At 46.7% G+C, this 12589-nt stretch overlaps 1 protein-coding gene across 3 annotated transcripts in view; it reads left to right on the plus strand.

The window, feature by feature from the left end:
* The window catches only part of LOC137431846 (uncharacterized), a 40814-nt gene that overhangs the window by 10214 nt on the left and 18011 nt on the right, over nucleotides 1–12589 (plus strand). For 2 of the 3 annotated variants that reach the window (XM_068123600.2, XM_068123598.2), the window contains exon 2: nucleotides 12040–12187. In XM_068123600.2, coding sequence (XP_067979701.1) covers nucleotides 12040–12187 — 148 coding nt within the window. The remainder of the gene's footprint in view (nucleotides 1–12039; nucleotides 12188–12589) is intronic. The other variant, XM_068123599.2, reaches the window with a different exon arrangement.

A 12589-nucleotide genomic window follows, 5' to 3' on the forward strand; every position in this document is an offset into this window, starting at 1 on the left:
TAAGGCCCAATGAGGGGGAGCGCTATCCTGTTGAGAAATGATATTGGGTTGCAGGTCTTCAATCTGTGGGAAAGTGAATCCTTCCAACATGTTCATGTAAATTATTGAGGTTACTGTGTCCTCCGCAAAGAAAAACGGGCCCACCAAAGGCCACACCACACATTGACTTTTGGACTGCCGCGTATGTGTTCAATGACCACCTGGGGATTTCAGAGCGCCAGATCTTCACATTGTGCCAGTTTACCTTCCCCGATACATGAAAGCAAGCTTTGTCTGTGAACTTGACCTTTTTCAGGTAATCTTCTTCATCCTCTATGTGACTGAGCATTCCCAAAGCAAACACCTTGCATTTGGGTCCATCATTTGGTTTGAGTTTCTGCAGAATCTGCATCTTATAGGTACAAAGCTTCAGTCTTTTATGCAAATTCCTGTGTACAGTGGTGGTTGGTAGTCCCAGTTCTCTGGATGCGCAGCAGATTGATTTTCTGGAACCTTGTTGAAATGATTATCGCACTACTCGTTCAACGTCTGCTGCACTTGTGCTTCATCCACCGGTACTTTTCTGTTTCTGACAACTTCCGGTCTTCTTAAACATCTTGTACCACTCTCTGATACTATTCCGCGATGGCAGATTCCTTCCATACCTCGTACGGAAATTATGTTGAAGTTGCATGTCGGTTCTCATCTCGATGAACCATTTGACACACTGATCTTTCTCCTGTGTAGTCGCCATTTTATTTTATATTAAACCAGCAGACCTGAAAGTCGTTATATAGTGGGGCGGCTTAGCCCAAATATTCAAAAGAATTGTGCATTTTGTGATACAAGCACCAAATTTGGCACAAATGTACAGTAATATGTTGCGAACATTTTCAGATATTGGGCCACTTGAAATTCCGTAATTTTTTTTTTCAAATTTTTTCAAATTTCGTAATTTCAAATTTTTCGGGTGACACCGTCACAATTTCGGTCTTCGAGGCCGGCCGATAGGCAAAGTGTGACCGGAAGGGACGAGGTTCTCCTGACCACGTGGCCCTCGATCTGGGAAGCGAGAGGCGTTCCATTAGTGGACGCGCCCCTCACGCCCGACTTTTGGGCGGCCCCGGCAGGCCGTTTGTTTTGACGTTCCGTGACAGGCCCCGCACCCCCACCTCCGGGCCGACCGCAAGCTTGTGCTGAGTACATCATACCTGAACAACTCAGTGAGGCAGAACACAGCAGTGCACACCAGGGTGACCCCTTCAGTGCATAAACCAATTAACCTGTCCACTGCAGGGCATATAGAAATGAAGTTATTTTCTGCATATAATAATAATATAAGTTCAGTTCTATATAACAATTTCTGTTATCACCACTACCACTACAACTACCACTACTACAAGCTTTGGCTGGAATTTTGTGGACTAACAGACAAACAGACATACAGACAAGCTGGGATCAAAACATTACCTCCTTCCACCATTGAGTGTAGAGGTAAACATCATGGAAATTATATCATGCCCTAGATTTAATTCATGCTTACCCGTGTATTTGCTTCACTGGTTCACAAGGTCTTTTGCATACATGTAATTCAGACTCTCGTCTTCATTGCTGACCACACAATGTTCGCAACATATTAATGTACATTTGTGCCAAATTTGGTGCTTGTATCACAAAATGCACAATTCTTTTGAATATTTGGGCTAAGCCGCCCCACTATATCGGCCGGCCTCGAAGACCGAAATTGTGACGGTGTCACCCGAAAAATTTGAAATTACGAAATTTGAAAAAATTTGAAAAAAAAAATTACGGAATTTCAAGTGGCCCAATATCTGAAAATGTTCGCAACATATTAATGTACATTTGTGCCAAATTTGGTGCTTGTATCACAAAATGCACAACAGGTTTGCTATGCTGCTACACTAATATCATGTGTGTACTAAATATGTTAACAACCAAAGTTGTCCATGTCTTTTTGGAACACCCTGTATTTTGTTCTGACCTACATCCTAATTTGACCGTTCTTGTGTAATTGTGCCTTTGATTCCACTTTAAATTTGCCTAGAGTGCGAGAGCAATATTTCATATGTATATTTTCAATACTTGCACATATTTTCATTGGAACAATTAACTTGGATTTCTATGTTTTGCAGAACTGGCTTGACTGTTGTTATTTTGACTATTTTATGTCCTGCATGTCAGGCTGATCACCTTAGTCATGTTATTCACATCATCAGCATATTTTGGTGGTCTCGGTCATTGAAGAGGTGTAATTTTTTGCAATGAGAAGTGGGTAATTAAATAATGTATAATAGTGTTTGTCCTATCAAATAATAATAAATAATTGTATATATATATATATATATATATATATATATATTGTTGCGGATATGGGATTTGGCCTCCATCCATATCCGCTTGTAAATATTCCCCTATTTCCCCAATACTTCCCAACTATCCCCAATCCCCCATTCCCTAGTCCCATTTTCTGTAAACAACACTCCGTAGACCCGACCTCCCCCTTTTTCCCCCATTAAATGTCGCATCCAGGTTCACCGCATCTCACGTAGACAACGATAGGACATCTTGCTAGTTATTCTTAGTCTATGTCAGTTAAGGACTCGTTTCCATTAATTCTGACTCTTCGTTGCACCAGAATGTGATTGTATGGCACCGTTAGAAAGTTTAGGACCTCCCAATACCATCCCCGCAGCTCTCCCTCATGGTACAACAACAACAACAACAACTACAACAACAGCGGCGGCGGCGCGGGGAGTGTGCGTCCTCACTCCGGCTTGGTTAGCCGCCATTGAACATGTGCTCCGACGGGGTTGCCACGCAGGGGCTCGCTGTCAGCTCCTCGTCAAGGGCGGAGCCCGGTAACCCCCCGCACCCAATGGAAGCGGCGGACCGATTCCATCGGGGGCGGAGACAACGAGCCGAGGGCGTGTCACTCCCCGCTGAACATGCGCAGGAAGAGGGAGGTGACGTCAGATGCGCCTCAGCTTGGAGAGAAAAGGACCCACCTCCGAGCGCGACAATACCTCCCCGCATCTCTGGACCGGACCGGGTCGATTCTGCCCCTGAGCCAAGGTGCACCTTGTGCTATCGACTGCCTGCCCTTCCTTGCCATCAATCCCTGTGTAAGTCAGTCTTGTCCCGTTTGTCTGTGGTCTGTCGGGGATAAGATAAGACTGTGTCTAAGTGCCCATCTTTCTGTGCTTTACCTCTTACCGTGTAATCTACCCGTTTCTGCATCACCAATATTATATCCTCCTCCGGAGGTCTTGAGAACTGTACCCCTTGTGTCGTTGCATTTATCCCAGCCGTTGTGTCCTTTCCTTCATTGATTTAGCATAGCGCGACTTGGTCAACGTCGAGTGGAATCGGGCGGGATAGGGTTCTAATCGGGGAGTAACTGTGCGGACGGGGTAATACCAAACCGCTCGGTAAACTAACATCTAAAACCGCGTCTGTAACAATTGGTGTCGAGGAGTGAGATCGGACCCGAAGCGTGCTTCACGCACTCGAAATTATTAACGGCGAAATTTGATTTTGTTTTACAAAAAAATAAAAACCCGAATTTTGAAAGTCGCGCTATGGCGGATCAAGACGGCTGGGTTCCGGTAGAGGAGAGTGAGGCAGGGTCGATCCAGGACCAAATTGAGGGACATGAGGAGAGCGAAGCAGTGAGGGTGGCAGGGTCGCAAAATCGCGTCCTCGCGCACGAGGTTACGGGCGCGCAAAATGGCGCCTCGCACATGGCCACGGCGACCGCGCCCGCGACCGTAGTAGCGCCGCTGGTAGATTTGGACCTTTTTTTAATACAAATGAAGGCCCTTATGGCCCAGAATAGTGAGCAAATGAGGGCTGATAGTGAGCGATTGGGTGAGCGATTGGAGGGCCAAATGGGGGTAATGAGGGACGAAGCGAGGGCTCGGAGTGAGCAATTGGGGGTAATGAGGGACGAAGCGAGGGGTACCGGTGAGGGATTAGACAAGAAATTAGAGGGGTTAGACAATGGGATAGAAGGGGTGAAACATGGGTTAATGGGGGTGGAAAATAGAATGGCTGCCCAGGAGAATCAGATAGAGGGAGTGAAAAATGGGTTAGAGGGGTTAGAAAACAGTATGGAAGGCAAATTGAGGGACATGAGGGACCAAGCGGAAAAGGAAGTTAAACAAATGGGGCAGCAGGTAGAGGGGGTCAGAATGGGGGTAGAAACTAAATTGGATGCTCACAGGGAGGAAATGGAGCAGATGAGGGTGGCATCTGGGCAGGAGATGCAAGTGATGGGAGAAGAGATCAGAAGAGGGGTGAGTGAGGAGGTCGGAGGAGTGCGCGAGGAGGTGAGGCACTGTAAGGAGCGCATGGAGAAGGAGGTGAGAAAGGGGACTGTAAAATTGCAAGGTGGTATAGAGGAGTTGACGCTGGGAGTAGAACAACTGACAGTGGGACAAAAGGAGTTGGGGGACCAGGTAAAGAAGAACACAGCGGTAATAGAGGGTTTAAAAGCGACACAGAAAGAACTAAAAGTCGACTTGATAGCGACGAAGAGGGAATGTCAGATGGTACGTGAGGGACTGACAACGAGGTTGGACGAGGTGGTAGAGGTAATGGAGACGAAGGACCGGCAGGTGAGGACGCACATAGAAGCGGTCAAGGTAGCTTTGGAGGACGAGCTTGAGGAGACGTACCGGGAAATAAAAGAGGTGAAGCAGAAATTAGAAGAAGTGGAAGAAGGGGTGAGCGAAATTAAGAAGCGACGGAGAGGGGATAAGAAAGAGATAAAGGAGGAAGTAAAAGAATTGGTCAAAAGTCTGTGTTCGGATCGTGATGATGTGCTCATTAACCGGATGAGGGATTCGCAGGTGATGGAGGAGAAGCGAAGAGGAAGAGGACCCGGTGTAAGTGGTGACCAATATGGTCGTGCGTATGATGCGCCAGGTGATTTAATAAGCTTGGGGGTCGAGATAGACCCGGATGTTCGTGAGAGGCCAAGAGTGAGGTGTATGGCTGGTCCGGAGGGTATGGAACGAGAGGTGCGAGGTGTGGGTGAGCAAGGTTGTGGTGGTATGGAATGGGTAGCGGGTTGCGGAAGTGTGACCCATGCATCGACACCAACAGGGGTAGTTGTTAGAGGGACAGGGGAGGCACGAGAGCCCCTTGGGGGTAATGTACTGTGGGGGCCCGGCCGGTTCGGCCCCGCGCTGACCCCGCAAGGGGCGACGCACGGGGTCCGGCAGGCGGGCAACGACTCGCATATGAGGTGGTCCCACAAGGTCCCACTCGCGCCGTATGATGGTGGGTAAGGGTGGCATCCCTGCCACCCTTCCCATGTGGGGCAAATGCGCTATAGCTTATGGGGTTGATGGCAGTGAAAACTAGCCCGGGTGGGTTAGGTTATATTGATAGGGATCTAGCGAAGATGACATTAGGTAATGTTAAGGTTTAGATAGTGACTGATACCTGTAGTGGGGACGTAGTAGCTTAGTGGTTGATAATGACGAGGGAGCGCAATAGTTTAAAGGGACGACTGGGAAACGCAAGTTTCAGAGGGGAGTAGTTAGATGAGATGATGCTGTGTGAGAACTGGACAGGTGTGTGGAGCAGTGTGGAGCAGTGTATGACTAGTGAGTGTTGTGGATCAGCGCGAATGCGCTTGGGGAGAGAAGGGTGCAGGTGGCACCAGGTGTGAGAGCACAGGTGTGCAAGTACAGGTGTGTGGAATACATGGAGCAGAGAATGAGTGGTGTGGAGAGAGTTGGAGTAAGTGGTACGGAGTGGTGTGCATGGTGCGAAGGTGTGGATGGGGGAAGAGTTGACCCCTTTCACGAGTACCCGGGGCAGGTAGTGTAAGTGTTAGGTAGAGGGTATAGGTAAATTGTGGTTGGATATTGGCATTTGTGGTGCGGTTGCAGAATGGTATTGTGGATGGGTGCATTAGTGTTGTGGAAATGGCTGGGCGTGTAGCCTGTTAGTGTGTGTAGTTGGTTTGGGCACTCCACCACTGTGAGGATGTCGGCCAGGTGAGGCCGCAGGTGGGCTCTGGGAGCCGTTAGTGTCAGTGGGTGCCTGAGGATCCCGGGTGTGGATCGGGCAGCCCGTGCCAGAGAGGGCACTGAGGGGGTGAGAGTGCGAGAGGGCCTTCCCCAGTTAGTTAGGTTAGGGTGAGGAGCAGGTAAGCTCGGGTGGCAACTACAGTGGTGGAGGTGTGCAGGTGGGTAGACCTGCTGGGAGAGCTACACGTCACAGCCCAGAAATTGTGCGAAGGCACCGGGAGATGAATCGGGGGAGTGAGACCCCAAATTGAGAGGAGGCACCACAGTTTGGGCAATGGGAATTGGTTTTTAGAACCCATAGTGTAAGTTGGCCAATGGATTGGCAGGGAAAGACCCCGGGTAATGTAAAGTTGTTAAAGTCATTTAGGAAATAGTTAGGATTGATGAACCTGTCGCACCATACGCAGCCACTTACCTGAGGTGATGATGATGCCTCCACACCTGTGTTCCCTTGTTCTGTGTTGCAGGAAATGAGAATTGCTGTTGGATTTGTGAGACGCATCACGACGTGGATGAGACATTGGGGTGATTCCATCTCTCCCTCCTTAGGAGGGACTGATGATGAATTGGTGATGGCAAATTTTGATGTTGAGTTGGAGATGGCAAATTGTGATGAGAGTTGGAAATGGCAAATTTGATTGGTTAGGAGGGAGAGAAGACGAATTTGGTTTTTGGGAGGAACGGGGAAGACAGTAGGGACGTTTGTTGATTTGTAAAGTAGATGTTTATGGGTAGTGTTGTGTTTTGTGGATACAGTAAGGGGTAAGGGAGGGGCAATGTAGGTTACCTGGTGGGGGGGGGGGGCGTACGGTAGGAACATACCTGTCTCACCTGGTTCCCATGTGCCCCCAGAGTGCATCACCTTGTATTGCGTGCACTTTTGTGCCCTTACCACCTTACTCACGTGTCTTCTTCTTTTGTCTCCCACCTCCGAGGATCTGGCTTTGGGGCAGAGAGAGAGGAGAGAGAGGTGCTGGCTCCGCAGTTGTGGGCCTGTACTTTCGCTGCTTGCTGCCTGGATCGATACACCATATGGACCGCAATTTTTGTGGCCGCCCACCATGGACCGCAGTTCTTTTGCGGGCAAGCACCACCCGTGGATGGACCTCTGGGTCAACGTGGCACCTATGCCATAGAGGTGAACCACTATAGTTGGCCCCCCTGACGGCCACCATTCAGAAATGGACGCGGTTGGCACCTTTCTTTATTTTTGAAAGAAGCCAGAAGGCCAAGTACACCACATGAAGGCAAGACCACCGGCAGAACATCGGCCGGCTGCGACACCACCGGTGACTATGAACACTTTATTGGTGCACCGGATGGTGCTGACTGTATGTATGGGGTGGTGCTTTTGGTGCTTGGATGGGGTGCTCTGCACATTATTAAAGGCCGTAAGGCCACAGGGCACTCGTGGGTTGGTGTATCGATGCTGGCATGCGTGCTCTCTCTATGCATAACATCTGCATGTGTTCCTCCAAAAACAGGTCCTGGATCGTAGTGTAAATATCAGTGCAGTCTTGTGTAAATAATGCTCCCTACCGGCTGTATGTTTAGTTTGAGGATTCTTTCCGCGATTCGGTTATCCTGTGGGTGTGTTTCTGTGAGGAGAAGGGTGCAACGTCGCAGGGGGACATATTTACTCATTTGTGAACATCTGTAAAACTGTCGCACTCAGGGTTGAGTTAATAGTAGAGGGAACTACATCTGAGTGCCACACTAACGTAGGTAAAGATTTATCGGGTCGGGACGCCCCGAGGTAGAGAAGGGTGCAATGTTGCGGATATGGGATTTGGCCTCCATCCATATCCGCTTGTAAATATTCCCCTATTTCCCCAATACTTCCCAACTATCCCCAATCCCCCATTCCCTAGTCCCATTTTCTGTAAACAACACTCCGTAGAGCCGACCTTCCCCTTTTTCCCCCATTAAATGTCGCATCCAGGTTCACCGCATCTCACATAGACAACGATAGGACATCTTGCTAGTTATTCTTAGTCTATGTCAGTTAAGGACTCGTTTCCATTAATTCTGACTCTTCGTTGCACCAGAATGTGATTGTATGGCACCGTTAGAAAGTTTAGGACCTCCCAATACCATCCCCGCAGCTCTCCCTCATGGTACAACAACAACAACAACAACTACAACAACAGCGGCGGCGGCGCGGGGAGTGTGCGTCCTCACTCCGGCTTGGTTAGCCGCCATTGAACATGTGCTCCGACGGGGTTACCACGCAGGGGCTCGCTGTCAGCTCCTCGTCAAGGGCGGAGCCCGGTAACCCCCCGCACCCAATGGAAGCGGCGGACCGATTCCATCGGGGGCGGAGACAACGAGCCGAGGGCGTGTCACTCCCCGCTGAACATGCGCAGGAAGAGGGAGGTGACGTCAGATGTGCCTCAGCTTGGAGAGAAAAGGACGCCACCTCCGAGCGCGACAATACCTCCCCGCATCTCTGGACCGGACCGGGTCGATTCTGCCCCTGAGCCAAGGTGCACCTTGTGCTATCGACTGCCTGCCCTTCCTTGCCATCAATCCCTGTGTAAGTCAGTCTTGTCCCGTTTGTCTGTGGTCTGTCGGGGATAAGATAAGACTGTGTCTAAGTGCCCATCTTTCTGTGCTTTACCTCTTACCGTGTAATCTACCCGTTTCTGCATCACCAATATTATATCCTCCTCCGGAGGTTTTGAGAACTGTACCCCTTGTGTCGTTGCATTTATCCCAGCCGTTGTGTCCTTTCCTTCATTGATTTAGCATAGCGCGACTTGGTCAACGTCGAGTGGAATCGGGCGGGATAGGGTTCTAATCGGGGAGTAACTGTGCGGACGCGGTAATACCAAACCGCTCGGTAAACTAACATCTAAAACCGCGTCTGTAACAATATATATATATATATATATATATATATATATATATATATATATATATATATATGTATATATATATATATATATAAATATATATATATATATCTATCTATAATTCCACTAATCTCTGTGTGTATGTTTGTATGTATGTTTGTATGTATGTTTGTCTGTGACCGCTGTTTCTCGACAACTACCGGTCCGATATACTTGAAACTTGCCAGGTATATTGCTGGGGACCCGAGGATGTGCCTTTTCAAGGTTTTAAATTAATCGCAGAAGTAGTTATCGAGCTATGTCCAAAAAACGATTCAACCAATCAGAGAGCAGCGAGCTATCACGTGTGCCGAACGTGGCGAACAGACTCTGCCTCGGATGGCACATTTGAGAGCGTATTCATTTATTTCCCGTCGGCAAACTATGTTGCCGCTATGTTGGCGTTAAACTATGTTTTAAAACTAATTAAAACCATTTCATGTAAATAGAGGGGGGGGGGGGGGATTGTCACTGTACTCGCAAGCCGTTCGCCGTTCGCTTTGGCGTTGCGAATGGACCAAAACATTTCATGACCAAACCATTTCATGTAAAGCTTTCGCCGTTAGCTTTGGCGTTGCGAATGGACCAAAACATTTCATGGACCAAACCATTTCATGTAAATAGAGGGGGGGGGATATAATTTTAGATATCTATCTATAATTCCAGTAATCTCTGTGTGTTTGTTTGTTTGTACGTTTGTTTGTTTGTCTGTGACCGCTGTTTCTCGACAACCACGGGTCCGATATACTTTAAACTTGCCAGGTATATTGCTGGGGACCCGAGGATGTGCCTTTTCAAGGTTTCATATTAATCGGACAATTACTTACCGAGCTATGTCCAAAAAACGATTCAACCAATCAGAGAGCAGCGAGCTATCGCGTGTGCCGAACGTGGCGAACACACTCTGCCTCGGATGGCACATTTGAGAGCGTATTCATTTATTTCACGTTTGCAAACTATGTTGCCGCTATGTTGGCGTTAAACTATGTTTTAAAACTAATAAAAACCATTTCATCTAAATAGAGGGGGGGGGGATTGTCACTGTACTCGCAAGCCGTTCGCCGTTCGCTTTGGCGTTGCGAATGGACCAACACATTTCATGGACCAAACCATTTCATGTAAAGCGTTCGCCGTTCGCTTTGGCGTTGCGAATGAACCAAAACATTTCATGGACCAAACCATTTCATGTAAATAGAGGGGGGGATATAATTTTAGATATAGATATAGTACGGGCATGCCCTAGTATATATAGTACGGGCATGCCCTAGTATATATAAAATAAATAATAATAAATAATAAATGAATAAATAAATAAATAATAATTAATAATAATAATATTATTAATTAATAATAAATAATAATTATATATATATATATATAATAAAGTATAATAATAAATAAATACTAATAGAATAGTGTTTGTCCTATTAAAAGGAACATACAAGGTGTAAAACTATAACGTGAAAGAAAAATGGAGCCTGATGATCTGTAATTTCCCTGGGATTGACCAATTTTGTCCAAAGAATAATTAAATCAAATCTTCATGAAACTCACATGCTTTTAGTACTGTCCTCAAATATTGGGCAAGCATATGTTTTATGACCTTTTTTCACCCAAGGATGACCGATTTTATAGTATGAGTTGGGGATTGGCTCAAACATTCTTGAAAATATATGTAGGGAGGAAGGTTTCCCCAAAGTTTAGTGATAGAAGTGGTTTTCGTGGAAAAAATGAAAATGTTAATGAACAGGTGGATGAATGTGCATATGGAATGGAGAAACACGCTCTGTGCATTGTTCCCTGTTGCCAAACAATTCAGTTTCATTCGTCAATCATTCACTTTTCTCCCCTCAGCCCAAATTGGGCTAAGGGGTATTGTCGTCACGGGCGTCGTCCGGGCGTCTGTCAACTTTTGGTTTCCGTCAATTTCAAGGAGAACGGCTCGTCCGATTAATCCATTTTTTCAGTGTGTGTTGAGGTTTGGTACAGGAAGGTTCCTTTCGAAAATGGGCGCGCTGCGATTTTCAATATGGCCGCCACGCAGCCATCTTGAAATTGGTTTCCGTCAATTTCGAGCAGAACGGCTTGTCCGATTAAATCCATGTTTGCAGTGTGTGTTGGGGTTGGGTAGAGCAACGTGCCTTTCGAAAATGGGCGCGCTGCGATTTTCAATATGGCCGCCACGGCAGCCATCTTGAAATTGGTTTCCGTCAATTTCGAGCAGAACGGCTTGTCCGATTAAATCCATGTTTGCAGTGTGTGTTGGGGTTGGGTAGAGGAAGGTTCCTTTCGAAAATGGGCACGCTGCGATTTTCAATATGGCCGCCACGGCAGGCATCTTGAAATTGGTTTCCATCAATTTCGAGCAGAACGGCTTGTCCGATTAAATCCATTTTTGCAGGGTGTGTTGGGGTTGGTTTGAGGAAGGTTCATGGGCACGCTGCGATTTTCAATATGGCCGCCACGGCAGCCATCTTGAAATTGGTTTCCACCATGCATGGGCTGAGGGGTTACGTCCGCTTTGCGGTGCTATTTATTTGATAAAGCTAATCATTCATTTTTAACTCAACTGGACGGTTCATCACATACTGAACCCTCCGGCGTCCGTCGTCGTCTGTCGTCTGTCGTCCGTTAACTTTTCGACGTCAACACTCCAGCGTCCACAAATATCAACCGATTCTGATCAAACTTGACGTGCAGCATCCTTACCCCAAGGACCAGGGTGGTATTACATTTCAGCCCGATCCGTTGAAAAATGGCGGATTTAGGCGACCATTTTGTTTTTGGTCATGAAAACGACGTTAACACTCTAGCGTCCACAAATATTAACAGATTGTGATCAAACTTAGACTGTTTAACCCTTACCACACAAGGTAGGTTGTTGGCTTTTCATTTAAGTCAAATCTAGTACAGACAACCGACCTACTTTACAGTTGTCCAGTCAGTTCAGTTGAGTTCTGCTTCCCTGGAAGATCTAGTTGAGAAATATAATCAATTATCTTTGGTAATATAACCTTTGATGGAACACAGAAGCCTGTTCACACACAGTGCCTCTTGATGTACATTTTAACATTTGAATATTTCTTTTCCCTTTGAACTCACAGCAGTTCAAACCCTGCAGTCCATGATGTGGAAATGAACAAAACGAAAACCCCGAATACAATATCTGAACAGAGAAAACAGGGTCCATGCCAAGAGTGCCAGGACCAGCAAAGAATGTGTCGGACTTTGCAGGAACTTCTTAACAAAAAGGTAGGAGGAACTTTCTTTCAATTCAAATGAGGATTTTATGTTTTGGTGTTATTTTTAGTGGAAATACAGAGATTTGCAAGAGTAAAAGGAACACCCACATATCAGACAAACAATATCATTAACCAAACTGGATGGGCAATCGGTAGAGCGCGTACCTCCACCGAGTTGAACAGTTTACGCTTTGTATCCACTGATAGGAGGGATCTGGATCCGCACCTGAACCAAAATCGAATCGGCTTGTTCTCGTCATCTAACCAACTCATCCACCAAGTTTTGTAATAATCCATCCAAACGTTTTTGAAATATTGTGTTGTATATCGTTGTTTGCCCTATCTCTCAATCATGAGGAATCACTTCAAGAATTAAAAACAATTCTAGTATCCGGATCACGATCCAGATCTT

This window comes from Myxine glutinosa, chromosome 7, assembly GCF_964187855.1.
Source record: "Myxine glutinosa chromosome 7, kmMyxGlut1.1, whole genome shotgun sequence".
Taxonomy (NCBI): Eukaryota; Metazoa; Chordata; class Myxini; order Myxiniformes; family Myxinidae; genus Myxine; species Myxine glutinosa.